General features: G+C 51.1%; 1 protein-coding gene across 2 annotated transcripts in view; it reads right to left on the bottom strand.

Moving 5' to 3' along the window:
- Positions 1–82: 82 nt before the first annotated feature.
- The window catches only part of RELB (RELB proto-oncogene, NF-kB subunit), a 28,497-nt gene continuing 11,081 nt past the window's right edge, over positions 83–17,498 (bottom strand). For both annotated transcript variants that reach the window (XM_060651422.3, XM_060651423.3), the window contains 8 exons: positions 12,402–12,559; positions 10,936–11,027; positions 10,618–10,749; positions 8,783–8,887; positions 3,948–4,163; positions 3,135–3,203; positions 2,936–3,013; positions 83–898 (listed from right to left, as the gene is read on the bottom strand). In XM_060651422.3, the coding sequence (XP_060507405.1) occupies positions 510–898; positions 2,936–3,013; positions 3,135–3,203; positions 3,948–4,163; positions 8,783–8,887; positions 10,618–10,749; positions 10,936–11,027; positions 12,402–12,559 (1,239 nt within the window). In that variant the 3' untranslated portion in view covers positions 83–509. The remainder of the gene's footprint in view (positions 899–2,935; positions 3,014–3,134; positions 3,204–3,947; positions 4,164–8,782; positions 8,888–10,617; positions 10,750–10,935; positions 11,028–12,401; positions 12,560–17,498) is intronic.

Genomic DNA, 17,498 nt, shown 5'->3' on the forward strand with positions numbered 1-17,498 from the left:
GCGGAGCTAAGGGCTTCCGGGAGGGTTTGTGCGTGAGGGGCCCGGGGTGTTTCCCAGGCGGAGGAGAGACCAGACTCCCAAGGCTCAAAAACTCATCTTTATTGGGAAGACTCAAAACAAACAACCTGTATCCCCCACCTTCAGGCTTGGGGAAGGAGAGCTGAGGATCTGCACCCTTCTCCCATATGTACACTCCAGAATCCGCCTGGAGAAGGTGCCCCCCGTCTTGTGGGGGTTGAGGCAGCTTTACAAGCTGGTGCATGGGAGCCAAGCCCCTTTTCCTCTCCGGACTCGGTTTTCTCATTTGTAAAATGGGCTCAGGGGAAACCGGTGCTACGGAGCTTCTGACCAGCGCTGAACATGTCCCATTCAGAAGGATGAGGAGGTCGGAAGACTGACCAAGGGTGGCCCAAGGGGATGGAGGTGCTGGACATCCTGGTTGGGTTTTCAGGGCTCCTTCTACCTACTTCCCTCCCCGCCCAACGCCTCTCTCCTCCAGCACCTCGGGGCTACGTGGCCTCGGGCCCCGGGGACAGGAGCCCTCCCCCAAATCCGACCTCGCGGTACTGGTTGGGGAACATGTTGCTGCCCACAAGGCTGGCAGTGCCCCCGTCCCCGGGGCCTGGGGCCTGGTATGAGTCCAGTGTCATTGGCTCGGGGCCGGAAGGCTCTCCAACAGTGGGCCCTGCAGCCCCGTTGCCCGTGACAGCGCTGGCGAGTGGCGGCGCCGGGGGCAACATGTCCAGCATGGTGAAGAGTGTGGGGGCTGTGGCGTCATCGTAGGCAAAGCTGTCGTCCAGGAGGTCCGGCCCCCCTGGGGGCTCCAGGCCGGGTAGGGACACGGGGCCAGGGAAGAAGTCTGTATCCGGCAGCAGGGCTGACGGCGGGAGGAACGGGCCTGCAGGGATGAAAAGACCGAAGGAAGCAGGGCAGGCTTCAGGGTCAACTTCTGGCCCGGTTCTAACTCGAATGCCCTGATAGTGCTAAATGCGTTATTACTGTGGCCTCTGTTAATCCCAAGGAGACCCTTGGAGCAGGGACTATCACCATTCTCACTTAATAAGCAAACTGAGGCAACATAATTCACTCACACATAGCTAGCGAGTTGCGGACCCAGGGTTCAAACCATGCTCCTGCAGTGCTAGGGAGTTTTTCCAAAAAATAAGAAAGCTGAAGAGGCTCTAAAGCCCCTCTGCCCCCCCCCCCCCATTATAGACACAACCCGAAAAGAAATCCCCACACATGGGAGACCCAAATGAGGAGTCACCAGTCCCCAAATTGGAAGGTAAAATTATGTGTCATTATAGGAGAGTGTCTCTTTGCAACAAGACAAACCTCACCAGCAAAGGTATATTACGCTTATCTCAGAAAGAGACCCAGGACTACTGGGACTCTATTTCCCAGCCTCGCTTACAGCTTAATGTGGTTATGTGACTAAGTTTTCCTCGCTGGAATGTGGGCATGATGGCTGGAGCTGGGGCAGCCACCTTGGACCATGAGATAGAAACTGTGAGGTGAAAATGGCTGGAGCTTGCTTGGGTCTCTGATGATCATACAGCCTCCAAACCATCCCAGGACTGTCTATCTCTGATTATCTGAGAGAAGACATCAAGTTCTACCTTGTCAAAGCCCGTTAATTTGGGCTTTGCTGTGAACGCAGCTAAACATGATCATAACAAATGCAGGTGGCATTCCCGATCTCTGGCAAGTTCCTAAGATCTGAGCATGAACTCTGTGCCAGCCACTGTGCTGTGGGACAGGACCTCACTAAATTCTAAAAGGGACCTTAAGAGGTTGAGTTTCCGTCTGACAGATGAGGTCCCGAGGAGTCACACGGAAGTCTCACCGTGGCTAAATTCGGGCCTCAGAATTCAAACTGCGTCTGATCCCATGAGGCCATGCTCCTAACCATTATACTATCATGCCAGAGCAGCTCTGCCCCAAGGATGAGAGAGGGGGACTTTAGGCACTGGGAAACTGGGGTGATGGAGGAGGCAGATGAATGGCAGGTGGCTAATGAGGAGAGGCTGGGATTGGTGGTTGCTATGGGCGGAGCTCTGGAGGCACTGGTTACCAGGGGCAGTGGGTAGAGGGAGTAACAGGTGACACTTGAAACCTCCAGGGTGGGGCTGGCTGGGTCCAGGTTCAGCTGACTCTGGCTGGGAGCTGGGTGGCTGGGGTACTGGGGGTGGGGGGGGCGGTGGTGGCGTTCTTCCAGCTGGCGGTCAGTGGGTGGGGAGGCTTCTGATGGCAGCCAGATGGGGCTGCGGTTCATGGGAAGTGGAAGCTGGCGTGTGAGTTTAGATGAAGGCAGGGGTCGAACAGGCCAGAGGGTGGCTGGGTTAGAGAGGCTCTCGGTGAGAGTTGGCTGGCCCTGACACGCACCCCCACCTGCCTGCCATCCACTCCCGGCTACCTCCTTCACACAGCGCTTCACCACCAACCTACACAGATGGCCACGTACAGCTCCCCGCCCCATCACAGACCAGGTGGGTGACCTCGGGTAAGACCCCCCGTCTGCCTCTCTGTCGGGCCGTGCGTGCGCTGAGCGCGGAGCCTGCTTGGGAGTCTCCCTCTCCCTCTCTTTCCGCCCCTCCCCCACTCGCTCTCACTCTCCCAACATCAATAAATAAACGTTAAAAGGTACATTAAAATCTAAAAGGCCCGTGAGGTAGGCCTATGGTGAAACGCTTCAGAGGAGGCCCTGAAGCTCTGACCAACTTGGCCATGGTCACCCAGCGGGTCAATGGCCCAGCTGAGATCAGAGCCTCCAGACTGTGTCCAGAACTCTTATCCTTTCTACTTCAGGCTGCTGCCTAAGTGGTGAGTTACTGGCCTTGTGGGAGGTGGGGGGGGGGGGGGGGCGGCCCTGAAGAGGCCAGAAGCACCCTCACCCTGCTTCAGAGGGCAGGGACCCACCCGTGCTGTGACCCACCTGAGCCGTGGTTGGGCAGGAAGTGATCCAGGAAGGCCGGCTTTTTCCTCCGCCGTTTGCTCTCGATGCCATGGGGGTCTAAGGGAAGGTGGAGATGAGGAGCCCTGGACCCTCACAGCCCCGCCCCCCCAGCCTAGGACTTAGCCATCCCCTCCCAGGAACCTGGAGATGGGTGTGGAAAGGGGCATAAGGGACACACCGGAGCTGTTCAGCTCCCCAAGGACGTCCGGCATCCCCCGTTTCCGCTTCTTGTCCACTCCGTAGCTGTCTGTTCAGGAGACACCAGGGGCAAGGGAATCCATCAATAATTATAATTAAGCATTAATTACAGACACCGTTTAGGAAGTCCTTGACTTGCTCTAGTTTTTGGCCAACTAATGCAAATAGATGTCCACATCTTAATCAGAATGAAAAACCCAGATCCACTTCTAGCCACACTGGCCTCTTTGTCGTTCCTGGAACACGCCAGGCACAATCCTGCCTCAGGACCTTTGCACTTGCGACTCCAGCTGCTTGACACTATTTCCCGCCTCCCACCACTTCCCTCAAGAATTGCTTAGACATCCTCACGTCCTCAGCCATCCCCTTCTCCAGGAAGGCTTCCCTGATCCCCAGGCTTGGGTCAGATGCCCCCTCGGAGTGACCTGAGTCCCCCGAGCAATTCCATCCCCACTAAAGGACTATGACACTTACAAGGGCAAAGCTGAGGCTACCTTGGTCACTGCTGTGTCCCCAGCACCACCCGGTACAGGGCCAGGCATGAGCCGACGTGCTGAGGGGACAAATAAATACTCCCCAAATGCCATCAGATGGGTAGCATTATTTCCATTTTACATAGGAGGCTGAGGTTGAGAGAGGCCAAGTTCACAAAACCAGTAAGTAGTGGGTCCAGGAGTTGAACCCCAGTCTGTGCGGTCATGAACCTGCATTTTACTTCTGCCTCTTCCCCTGGCCCCTCTAGGCCAAAGACCTGGTCTCTGGGCAGTGGGTCACCCTGGATTTCTGTGGTTACCATGGTCCCGAGGCAGGTACGTGAAGGGCAGAGGCTCACTGCAGACCCCGTCGGTAAGCCGCTGCAGGAAGACGTTCACGGTCACAGGCTCAGCGATTTCCAGGTCCTCATAGGGCGGTGTCTTGAACACAATGGCGATCTGGCGGTGCACATCGGCCTGGGAGAAGTCTGCCCGGCCTTCCCAGGAGGCCCTGCTGAACACCACCGATATATCCTCTGGCGGGAAAGTGGGGACATCAGCTGAGCCAGGACACTGGCCCACTGGGCCCCCAACACGTTCAGCCTCCCCCCAAATCAATGTTGATGTTTTTCAAGTATTTTTTTAAGTTTTTGCAATTCCAGCTGGTTTTTTTTTTTAAATGAGTTCCACGCCCCATGTGGGGCTTGAACTCACGACCCCAAGATCGAGAATCACACGCTCTACCAACCGAACCAGCCAGGTGCCCCCGATATTGATAGTCTTAAGAATAAAACTAATCATCGTGGCAGCTAACCTGTTGAGCACCTACTCGGGTGCTAGTCACTAAGTATCTTAAATATTTTTTATGTATATTATCTCATTTAATCCTTTGAGCAACCTGAGCGGCAGGTAGAATTAATATCCCCACGGTGTCAGAAGCCCCGCAGACCACTGTCAGATTCAGTGATTCACTAAGGGGACCCACAGGACTCAACATATACTCATACTCATGGCTGAGATTTATTACAGCAAGAGGATAATGAGCGTCCTCAGTAAAGGGAAAAGATTTTGCCTGGAGTAAAGTCCAGAGGAAACCAGTCACAAGCTTCCAAGAGTCCTCTCCCAGTGGAGGCGCAGAGAACATGCTGATTCCCCCCCCCCCCCCTTAACAAACTGTGACAACACGTGTGAAATGCGGTCTCTCAGGGAAGCTCGCTGGAGACCCTGGCACCCCGGGGGTTTTTACTGGGGGCTGGTTCCATAGGCACCGTCTGCCTGGCACATACCAAAATTCCAGACTCCCAGAAGCAAAGCAGGTGTTCAGCACAAACCACATTGTGCATGCAAACAGTTTAAACAAGTGAGCCACTCCCATCAGTCAGGGAATGGTGGGAGCCCTCTCGACACCCAAGATTCCAAAAGCCAGCCAAGGGTCAGCCCTTGAAGTAGGCCTTTCAAAGGATAATAGTCTCAGATCTACTGTGCCAACTTTCCTACACAGCCACTTTAATTTTTTTTTAATGTTTATTTATTTTTGAGAGAGGGAGGGAGAGAGAGAGAGAGAGCACGAGCAGGGAGGGGGCAGAGAGGGAGGGAGACACAATCCGAAGCAGGCTCCAGCCTCTGAGCTGTCAGCACAGAGCCCCAACTCATGAAACTCGAGATCATGACCTGAGCCGGAGTCGGATGCGTGACCGTGACCGACTCAGCCCCCCAGGGGCCCCAAGTATGATTACTTTTATTAGCATTATACAAGGTACTAGCTTCAGGCCTGGCACTCAGAAATTCTCATTAACGCTAACTCTTTGTAGTGTAGTTCTTGGGTAGTTGAGATCCTGTAACATCCCAACACCAGCTCGTTTTAGGGATGAGGAAATGGAGACTCAGGGTGGTGAAGTCACCAACCCAAGACTGGCCAGTGAGTGAACGATGGTCAGGACTCACATCTGCCCCTAGTTATTTGCACACACCTGGAACAGTTTCCCTGCTCTTGGTCCCCAATCCCAGGCCCCTAACAATCTCCTTGGCATTCCTCAGATCTTGGCTCAAATATCACCTCCTCTGGGAAGCCTTCCATGGTGCCCAGACCATGTCTGGTCTTCTTGTTGTTCAGTCTTGGTGCTTTGTCTTCTTCTGTCTTAGCATAACTCACCTTTGGAATTTGTCTTTATTTCCTTATCCCCCCCCCACTGAACTGGGAGCCCTGCGAGAGCAGAGCCTGGGGCTGTCTCTGTCACTGCTATGTCCCAACACTGCCTAGCACAAGGGCCCAGCACAGAGAGCCACTCAATCACCATTTGCTCATTCACTCAAAATTTTATAAGAACCTCCCATTCCTGGGGGTGGGGGGGGGGGCACCTGGGGGCCTCAGCCAGTTGAGCGTCCGACTTCGGCTCAGGTCATGATCAGGTTTGGGAGTTTGAGCCCCGCGTCGGGCTCTGTGCTAACAGCTCAGAGTCTGGAGCTTGCTTCAGATTCTGTGTCTCCTCCTCTCTCTGCCCCTCCTATGCTCATGCTGTCTCTCTCTGTCTCTCAATAATACATAAACGTTAAAAAAAAATTAAGAACCTCCCATTCCTGGGCACAAAAACTTATACATAAATGTTCGATTGGTCATAGTGAGACTTGTAATAACCAAAAGGTGGGGGGAACCTGGGTGGCTCAGTCAGTTAAGTGTCTGACTCTTGATTTCTCCTCAGGGTGGTAGGATCGAGCTCTACACCAGAGTCTGCATTGCAGAGCCCGCTTGGGATTCTCTCTCTCCGCCCCTCCCCTGCTCGTGCTTTCTCTCTCTCTAAAAAAAAAAAAAAAAAAAAGAAAAGAAAAAGAAAAAAAAAGTAAGACATCTAGGTTTACAAAAAAAAAAAAAAAAAAAAAACCCAAAAACTCAAGTGTTTACAAAATAAAACATTTTTTAATTAAAAAACAAGAATAGCCAACCCAAATGTCCACCAACTTATAAATGAATAAACAAATTATATATCTGTGCAGTGGTGATTTCAGTCATAAAAAGGAAGGAAGCACCATACTACCACACAGATGAATCCTGCAAACATTAAGTGAAAAAAGCCAGACATGAAAGGCCATGTGTCGTATGATTCCATTTATGTGAAATGTCCAGAAGAGAGAAATCTACCAACAGACACTGACTAGTGGTGGCCAGGGCTTAGGGGAGGGAAGAATACAGAGTGACTGCTCATATAATATAATAGACCATGAAAATGTTCTGGAACTAGATAGTGGTGGTGGCACCCCACGATGACTGTATTAAGTGCCACTGAATTGTATACTTTAAAACGGTTAAAAAAAAATTTTTTTTTTAAAGAGTAAGGGGCAACCGGGTGGCCCAGTTGGTTGAGTGTCTGACTTCGGCCCAGGTCATGATCTCATGGTTCGTGAGTTCGAGTCCCACATTAGGCTCCCCGCTATCAGCATGGAGCCGGCTTGAGATCCTCTGTCCCCTCTCTCCCTGCCCCTCCCTCACCTGCATGCGTGCTCTCTCTCTCAAAAATAAATAAACATTGAAACAATTTTTAATTTTAAAGAGTGAAACTTGTGGCAAAAAACAAAAAAAAAGTACAATTTTTTTTTTTTTTTCCTGAGAACATCATGTGTGCTTGACCCTGGACTGGGTAGTTCTGGGGACACAGCTGCTCACCAAGACAGCCCTAGGTCCTACCCTATACACCCCAATGGAGGAGACAGATGTTAACTATGTAATCACACAGCCTGAGAAAGGATTGAGAAGGATCCCTGAAGCTGTGACAGGCTCTCCCACTCTGCTCCCCACCTGCCCCAATGGCCTTGCTGTTCCTCCAACACCGGGACCTGCTACCACCCCAGGGCCTTTGCACTTGCTGTTTCCTCTGCTGAATCGCTCTTCCCCAGAGAGTCACACAGATCCCTCATGGCTCCCACAACATACCCTAAGAGTGGTCTTCCCTGACCCCACTGAGTAAAATTGTGCCCACAAGCCTTCCAGCCATTCTTCCCTATCTCCTTTCTCAGAATTGTTTTTCTCCAAACACTACTTTGTCACCATCTTCCTGAATTTTTTTTCAACTCTCTTTCTCTATCTTTTTTCTGTTTCCTCCCAGAACGATGATTAGGAGCACAGACCACCTGCATTCAAATCCGGTCTCTACCCGCCTAGCTGTGTGACCTTGTGCAAGTTACTTAACCTTTCTGTGCCTTAGTTTCCTGTCTATAAAAAGAGAGATAATGATTGGATCTACCTCCTAGAACCGTTAGGCAATTAGATGACCTACTGAGTGATACATACAAAATGCTTGTAAGACGGGTGCCTGGGTGGCTCAGTCAGTTAAGCATCCGACTTCAACTCAGGTTATGATCTCATAAGTTCGTGGGTTCGAGCCCCACGTTGGGCTCTGTGCTGACAGCTCCGAGCCTGGAGCCTGCTTCAGATTCTGTGTCTCCTCCCTTTCTCTGCACCTCCCCGGCTTGCCCTCTGTCTTCCTCTCAAAAATAAATAAACATTAAAAAAAAAATCGAAAACAAAAACCAAAGTGCTTGTAAGAGAGCTTGGCATATAGAAAGGGCAAGATAAACGTTAGCTCTTTACTACTGTTGGGGGTGATGCGATGTATAATAGAGTCACATGACAGAAAACGCAAAGGATACAGAAAAGACATATATGGTAAGAGGGAAAGCTCTCCCCAGCCAGGCAATGCGGCGGGCACCTGTTTTTTATGAAACCCTCTGTTTGAAAAAGGGACACTTGAACAGACACGAATGAAGCGGGGGAGATATTTCTCCCCCTCTCCATTTTCCTCCTCCTGTAGCCCTAGCCCAGCCGTCATAAAGCATTTATTTATGCAACTCCAAGATGTTAATATCAGAGTCCCCCCCCACCCCGTCCCCACCGCAGCTCCTGGGGGCCGGCACTGCCTGGCCTGAGCCAGCACATAAGGCTCTCCATCTTTGCTCATGAATGAGCGAGTGAGCGGCTCCGTGAGCGAACGGACCAGTCAGCTGTTTCACTCGGGCTCCACAACCAGAGTTCTGGATCCTTCGACTCCGCCGCCCCCAGTCGACCAGCTCCTCCTCACCCAATCACCCTCCCAGCTCCCTGGCTACCCCAGCAAAGCCAGCAGACCCCACGCCCCGTCCCGGGGCGCTGTCCCAGGTCCCTCACCTTTCTGCACCTTGTCGCACAGCAGATAGAGCTCCTCGCCCCCCGTGCACGGCCCGCTCTCCTTGTTAATTCGGCAAATCCGCAGCTCTGACGTGTTTGTGGACTCTGGGACAGAGCGAGGGGAAGAGGGATGGAAGCAAAGATGAGAATTCGGTCATCCAACCCTTAGCAGGTACCCCGTGGGTGCCCACCCTGGGCCAGGCCAAGATGGAAACGGAGAAGCCAGCTGGCCTGATCCCCCTGGAACCCGTGGTCCAGGGAGAAGAAGAAGATGCTCAGACGGAAGGGTCGATGGAGAGTCGCGAGTCCTCCAGGCTGAGGCCCAGTGAGTGTCCAGCCGAAAGGGAGGCTGTCAGACCTCAGAGGAGAGTCGGCCAGGTCAGGGGTCAGAGACCATTCTGAGAGGAGGATTCGTGGTCTGAGATCTGTAGTGGACACCCTCGTCTTGCCTGTCTAGCAGCAGCCCCTCAATTTTTCTTGAAGATAACAGCCCCCACCCCCATCTCAGTCAAGTGTGCACCTGTTTTGGGGGGCTGAAGCCACTCCCTAGCTCAGCAGTGATCACATGCCCAAACCTGGCCAATGAAAGCACTGCCTCCCTCTGGCCACAGCTGATTGGTCAGAGAGGAACACATGACCGAAGCCAGGCCAATGAGAGCAAGCCCCGAGAATCCAACCAAAAACACTGGGTAAGAGAAGCTCTCTTTGGGCACAGGGGAGAGGTTCCAAGCTGGTAGGATACAAGGCTAGGGCTGCATACAGTCATTTTGCCCCCACCATGGGAGGACCCTGCCAAAAATGACTCTAAAGTGGAGGAAATAGAACTTAGAGTTGGAAAGAGATCCCTAATGGTACCGCTGAGCACCTGGATTCAGCCAGACCTGAAGCACTTTAGGTGCTGGACCTTGTTAATTAATGGAACAAACAGATTCTTCAGCCCATTTGAGTTGGAATTCTATCACTTGCACCCACAAAAGCCTTGACTGAATTAATATCCCTCCCATTTGGGGGCACCTGGGTGGATCAGTCACTTAAGCAGCTGACTCTTGGTTTTGGCTCAGGTTGCGATCTCACGGTTTGTGAAATCGAGTCCCGAACCGGGCTTTGCACTGACAGCATGGAGCCTGTTTGGGATTCTCTCTCTGCCCCTCCCTCTCTCTGTCTCAAAATAAATAAACTTAAAAAAAAAAAATCCCTCCTCATTTTGATGCTTGTGGCAGTCACTGTAGGCTGCTAAAACCTAACAGCCATTCCCATTCTCCTCTTCCATACCTATATTGCTCTGTAGAGGATGGAAACCTAAATACTTGCCTTCCCAGACTCCCTTGCAACTAGGGGCAGCGATGAGACCAAATTATGGCCAATGATACATAAACAGAAGTCTACCGGGGGATTCTGGGGAATCTACTGTTTTCTGTATAAAAGAAAAAAGTATTATTACTTGTGCTGCCTCTTTCCTAGAACTGCCTAGTACAGTGGTTCAGGTTGTGCATTCTACAATACTAAGAGCCCTCGTTTCATAGGCTACCTAATAAATGCTGGCCACTGCAACTGGGCAGTGTACAGCCTGCACACCGTACAGGGTGACACTGCCCATCGTGCCTTGAACACAGACATGATATCTGGAGCCGTGGCAGCCAGCTCATGACCAAGGGCATCACAGAGCTGAACCAGGGCCCTAATATTGCCGAGCAGCCGAATCAGCACGGACAGACTTAATAACGAGACAAATAAAAATAGAGAACACCCTTGGCTTGTTTGTTCAAGCCATCGAATGTGGGGCTTTCCAGTATCCGTGGCCAACAACGATCCTAATAGGCACACCCCAGACTCACTCTTGTCATAGACGGGCTCAGAGAGCACGGGGTCCATCCGGCGCATCTGTCCCTGCTGGTCCCTATATGAGGCCTGGAAGCAAATCCTCACGACATTCATGTCTACCTCTTGATGGTTCTTCAGGGACCCAGCTGTAGGAGAGAGATGGGAAGGCTGAGGGTGGGGGGTGGGGACTCTGGTGGGAAGATGGTGAGAGGGCAGGGACTGGGGGCTGGGGAGACAGCGGATACCGGAGAAGGTGAGGTAAGGGGACCGGGTGGCAGAGAGGGCGAGGCGTCCAGGAGGACAAGCCAATCGGACTAGTTTCGGGGACTCACCATTGTAGGGGTCGATGCCCAGCTGAATCTTCCGCTCAATGGCGGCTTCAATCTCCTTCTTCCTCACACACTGGATGCCCAGATTGTTAAAGCTGAACGGGGAGAGGGAAGGAATGGGTGAAGGGAGGTACTCATGAATAGGCAGGTAGAGACCTAACCCAGAGGAGGACTCCGGCAGATGCTGCCTTGGGGCTCAGAGTCTCAGGGTGCCCAGCATCAGGAGGGCCCTAAGGGTTTAAACCCCTCAGGAGCATTGGGGATTCTCGAGAGCACCTGGAAACGCACCTGTCTTTCCCATATGAAAACACCGGCCAACCCCATTTATGGTAGGAACACTGCAAATTATGGGGCACCCGGGTGGCTCACTCGGTTGAGCATCCGACTTCAGCTCGGGTCATGATCTCGCAGCTCGTGAGTTCGAGCCCCACATCGGGCTCGCTGCTGTCGGCCTGTCCGCGCAGAGCCCGCTTCAGATCCTCCGTCCCCCTCTCTCCGCCCCTCCCCTGCTTGCGCTCTCTCAAAGATAAATATTTAAAAAAAAAAAAAAAAAAAGTGGGGCACCTGGGTGGCTCAGTCGGTTAAGCGTCCGACTTGGGCTCAGGTCACGGTCTCGCGGTCCGTGAGTTCGAGCCCCGTGTTGGGCTCTGTGCTGACAGCTCAGAGCCTGGAGCCTGTTTCAGATTCTGTGTCTCCCTCTCTCTCTGCCCCTCCCCCGCTCATGCTCTGTCTCTCTCTGTCTCAAAAATAAATAAACGTTAAAAAAAATTAAAAAAAAAAGAACACTACAAATTAAAACCGACATGATGCCAATGTAGAAAAAACTCGTCGGGGACTTGCTTAATTAATTGTGTACGTCTGTACATCAGAATTCTATGCAGCCAGGAAAAAGGATAGGGCAGCTCTAGATGCTTATAGGAGTGATCTCCAAGATGTACTGGAACATAAAAAGGAGGTACAAACGTCTGCTACTTGTAAGGGGAGAAAAAACGAAAGTACGTGTAACATATTTTTAACCGCCTCTAGGAAGGGACGCTGATAGCTGAAGGACACTGATAGCTGGGAGGAAGTTTATTTTTCACTGTAGAATCTTTTTGTACCTTTTAATTTTTATTTCTTGTAAATTATAAAGGGAAAGAAGGAATGATCCTTGCAGTTAAGTGGGGTCGGGAGTCGAATCCCAGCTTTGCCATCAGCTATCTGGGCTCCTTCACCTCTCCGTGCCTCAGTTTCCACCTCTACAAAATGGGGATAAATATAATGTGTGTGAATGGGCGTGCAGCAGGGGGGCCAGGCCTAGGTAAGCCCCTCCACCACCCCCGGGCCTGGCCTCAGTCTCCCCGTCTAGGAAATGCAGTGGGGACAATCTGGCCAAGCGGCCCCTTTTGCTAAGGTTTCCCTGGGCAATCTTCAGCCCCTCTATTTCTCTGGTGCCTGAGGGGCAGGGTTAGGGGTCAGGGGTCAAGTACCTGTGCCGGGGGCTGACATGAGGCCGGAGCCTCACCCTGCAGACGCCGTCGGTGCAGTCTTTCCCCACGAGGCTGTGGGGGTGGACTCGGTGAGGCCAATCCTTCCACACCAGGCAGGCGGTCACCTCCACCTCCCGAAGCCCTCCACAATCCCGGAGCTGCAGGGAGACAGGTGCGCTTTTGGGGTCCCATCGCAGACACCTGCACTCATCCAAACTCCCTGGGGCCTCCTCTGGTAACTCCCCAACCCTCTCCCCCCACAGGATGACGGAAGGGCGTTTGCTTAAGACCCCTCTGGGATCCTGAGCCAGAGGCTTCCGACTGGTGACCTGGGGGCCTCATCACATGATAGCTGCCCTCCAGATGTCCCTTCTTTGGCCACTGTGAGTTTTAGAAACTTGGATGCACACGGGGTCTCCAAGTATGGCCCACAGAGAACTTACTAATGACCAGAGGAAAAAAGCACCTTCGCAGGGGAAACGCCACTGGGCGCCGTGTAAATCAGGTGGCCAAGGTCAACATGACCAATACTGGGCCAAAATGACTTGGGCACCCTGACGGGGTACACTGGGAAGGCACAACGTCGCTGCTGTGACAGCTTTCCAGAAGCACGTCACCTGAATCTCACCGTGATTCCTCAAACGAGCCCAAATGGTGGTTCATCAGGTCAAAAAAAAAAAAAAAATCAGTGTTGTGAAAGAATAAAAAGATGGGCATCGCGGGGCACCTGGGTGGCTCAGTCGGTTGGGCGTCTGACTTCGGCTCAGGTCATGATCTCGCGGCCCGTGAGTTCGAGCCCCGCGTCCGGCTCTGTGCTAACAGCTCAGAGCCTGGAGCCTGTGTCAGATTCTGTGTCTTCCTCTCTCTCTGACCCTCCCCCACTCTCATCTCTGTCTCTCCCTGTCTCAAAAATAAATAAACATTAAAATTAAAAAAAAAAAAAAGAAAGAAAAAAAAAAGATGGGCATCGCATTTGGGTGATAATCGAACAAATAACATATACGGACCTGGCTGGTAATTACACACTGGTGTATGTATGTGAAAATGCATAGAGCTGCACACACAAGAGTCGATCAACTGCAACTTGATTTGAAAAAAAAAAAAAAAAAAAAAAAGGAGAGGGGGCGTCTGGGTGGCTCAGTAGGTTGAGCGTCTTGAGTCTCGATTTCGGCTCAGGTCCTGAAACCAGGGTCGTGGGATGGAGCCCTGTGTCAGGCTCCGCGCGGAGCGTGGAGCCTGCTTGAGATTCTCTCTCTCTCTCTCTCTCTCTCTCTCTCTCTCTGCCCCTCTCCCCTGCTCACGCTCTCTCTCTCAAATTAAAAAAAAAAAGAGAGAGAGAGAGAGACCAGAGAGACATGACAAGCAAATGCAATCTATAACATATGATCCTTAACTGGATCCTGGATGCAGGAGGCAGAAACGATGATAAAACACATCTTGGGGACAAGCGGGAGACGTAATACATCGGATGATATAATGGGATATTGTTAATTTTCCCAGGGAAGCTAATGATATTGTTAATGTCGCCATGCGGGAGTTTAGTCTATTTGCAGGAGGTGCCGGCTGAAGTATCCCGAGGTGAAGTAACTTAATATCTACAATGTGCATGCACATAGTTTAGCACAAACAGCGTGTGTGTTTGCGTGTATGGAGAAGAGTGGCAGATACAGGGAATGTGGCCCAATGTCAACTGGCAAATACGAGTTAAGGGCACACAGGTGCTCCCTGGACTATTCTTGCCATTTTCCTGTAATTAAAAAATGTTTCAGGCGCACCTGGGTGGCTCAGTCGTTAAGCGTCCAACTTCAGCTCAGGTCATGATCTCACAGCTTGTGGGTTCGAGCCCCGCGTCGGGCTCTGTGCTGACAGCTCAGAGCCTGGAGCCTGCTTCCGATTCTGTGTCTCCCTCTCTCTCTCTGCCCCACCCCCTGCTCACGCTCCGTCTCTGTCTCTCTCTCAAAAATAAACATTAAACAACTTTTTTAACAAGTTTCATCCAAACTCATCAAAATGTGTGCATTAAATATGCACAATTTTGCATATATAAATTATACCTCAATAAAAACTTTTTTAAACTACAAAAAAAGACGAAAATAATTTTTGTTCCAATTTGGGGAAACCGAAAATTTGGTGCCTGCATTTCAAAAGCATGAAACATCATGCTATGCCAGATTTCCAGATTCCCTTTAAAGAAAATGGACATTAAGGCAACTGGGGCCGGAATTCCTGTTCAGCAGCCACATGGCAGGGAGGAAGTTTATTTTTCACCGTAGAATCTAGCAGATAGAAACCAGCTCTTCAGATGTCACCCAGACCCACCTGGTTTTCCTGAGTCACCCGTAGGGCCCTGCTAACATCAAAGACCCTGTAAAGCCTGCTCTGAACTTCTAAAAAAATTTTTTCAGTAACTTTTTTTTAAATGTTTATTTTTGAGAAAGAGAGAGCAAGGCAGGGGCAGGAGAGAGGGAGTAAAGCCTGCTCTGAACTTCTAAAAAAATTTTTTTATTAACTTTTTTTTAAATGTTTATTTTTGAGAAAGAGCAAGGCACGGGCAGGAGAGAGGGAGACCCAGAATCCAAAGCAGGCTCCAGGCTCCGAGCTGTCAGCACAGAGCCCAAAGAGGGGCTCGAACTCACAGACTGTGAGATCATGACCTGAGCCGAAGTCGGAGGCTCAACTGACTCAGCCACCCAGACCCCCTGAGCTCTGAACTTCTAAAGCCCTTCCCTATAAAAGACCAGGAAAGAATGTGTCTCTGAGGGGGAGTACTGCCCTCTAGGGGGTGTTTGGGATATTGGGGGGTGATATGGGTTGACTGGGTAATGGGGACCCACGGCAGGCGGTAGCCAGAGCCAGACGTGCTCCACCGCCTGCAAAACCAGGGACAGTCGAACACAAGTCCTGCAAGATTTTGATCATCCCGCCAACATTCACATCGGTGACAAATGTGTTTGAAATAATCACAGCCAGAATCTAGCTGTTTTACATATACAGTCCTTTTTCCCATAACTTAAAAATACGCTGAAGTTTGAGGGCGCCTGCGTGGCTTAACTGATTGAACGTCTGACTTCGGCTCAGGTCATGATCTCGTGGTTCGTGAGTTCGAGCCCCGCGTCGGGCTCTGTGCTGACAGCTCAGAGCCTGGAGCCTGCTTGGGATTCTGTGTCTCCCCCCTCTCTGCCCTTCCCCCACCTGCGCTCAGTCTCTCTCTCTCTCTCTTTCTCAAAAATAAACACACATTAAAAAAAAAATTATACTGAATTTTCAAGGACCGCGGCCACCATGTTAACTGAGGGAAGACCGGATTTTGTTTTAGACTAAGGGTTGTTTGCCACTTTGGAAGATCCCATCACCAGCTGCAACCCTGGCCAAATGGCGTTTAATTCGCTAACTCCACCTGACTGGGTCAGGCTGCCGATGGGGCCACTGCATTAGTGAGGTCTCAAGCCACTGCCACCTTCATTAGGATTCCCTGGGGCTGTGCCTGAACATTTACATATTGAAATGAAGGTGCTTATTATGCTGTTTATTTTCCTTTTATTTCTCCTTCATATTAAAGTTACGGCATTATGGATTTGGGGGGTGATTATGAGTAGAGAGACGTAATATTGCATATAAATTTCACTGAGTCAGATGGGGTTAAAGCTATTCATTTAACCAGCTCCCCACCATAATATTAGGAGATCCAGAAAACCTCAGAGTCAACGGTCTGGGGATTCAGGAGAACTGCAGGGCTGGAAACTTCTAAGATGTCACACGAGGCCTTGGAATAAATCAGAGCTGGTACCAAATCCAGGCTCCGTCGCTGGCCATCTGCATGATAAACCTGTCTATCCTGCCTTTATCTACAAAATGGATATTGGTAAGCACCTGGCACACAGGAGTGCTTAGTAATTACTACCGTCAACTTGCTGTGTGCCCCCGAGCAAGTAACTTCCCCTCTCTGAGCCTCAGTTTCCTCCTCCAAAAGATGGGACTAAAAATCCTGAGTCCAGATTCAGAGCCAGGTGGTCCCCTGTTGTGGGGTTTTTACTGTGCTAACTCTTTGAAAATCAAAACAAACACCAAGCCAGAAAAACTGCCTGGAAAGACCTAGAAAGAAAGGGTTGGGGAAAACACAGCGTCCAAGCATCACCCCACAGGTAAGTTACTAATTACAAAGGAAGGCTGTACCTTTACAACGAAATGGCCTGCTGGTCCCTAGCTGGTATGGGCCAAGGGCATCCCCCTGCGACTCATATGTTGAAGCCCTAACCCTCAGTGCCTCAGGATGTGACTGTATCTGGGGACAAGAGTCTTTCAAGAGGTGATTAAGTTAATGAGGCCGCTAGGATGCGTTCTGATCCAATCTGCCCAATGTCCTTATAAGAAGAGGTGATTTAGGGGCGCCTGGGTGGCTCACTCAGTTAAGCTTCTAACTCTTGATTTCGGCTCAGCTCATGATCTCATGGTACATGAGTTCCAGCCCCGTGTCAGGCTCTGTGCTGAAGCGCGGAACCTGCTTGGGATTCTCTCTCTCCTTCTCTCTCTGCCCCTCCCCCATGCTCTCTCTCAAAAAAAAAAAATTAAAAAGAGGTACTTTGGACATGCAAAGAGACACCAGACGAGTGAGGACACAGAAAGGGAAGCCGTCTCAAGCCAAGGAGAGAGACCTTAGAGGAAACCAAATCTGCTGGCACCTTGATCTTGGACCTCCAGCCTCCAGAGCCATGAGGACAATACATTTCTGTTGTTCAAGCCACCCAGTCTGTGGGATTTTGTAATGGCAGCCTGGGCAGGCAAATATACCTCCCCACAGGGTCTGACTCAACATCACTGACATGGGGACAGACTGCCACCCCATGTCTCCTGATGTGAGACTGATGTGAGCCACAGCATTGCCAGTGGGGTATTCCCACCAAAACATACAGCCTGATCTCCTCTGGAAACGCTCAACAAGCACAGAATGCGGGACATTTGACGAAACAGCTGTCCTGTCCCCGCCCCCCAAGTGTCCACACCCCAAAGCATGAAGTCAGACTGAGAAGCTAAACTCGGGTCAAAAGACACTAGAGGCAGAGGCGCCTGGGTGGCTTAGTCGGTTAAGCCTTCGACTTT

The sequence above is a fragment of the Panthera onca genome, chromosome E2, assembly GCF_046562875.1.
Source record: "Panthera onca isolate mPanOnc1 chromosome E2, mPanOnc1 haplotype 2, whole genome shotgun sequence".
NCBI classification, from domain to species: domain Eukaryota; kingdom Metazoa; phylum Chordata; class Mammalia; order Carnivora; family Felidae; genus Panthera; species Panthera onca.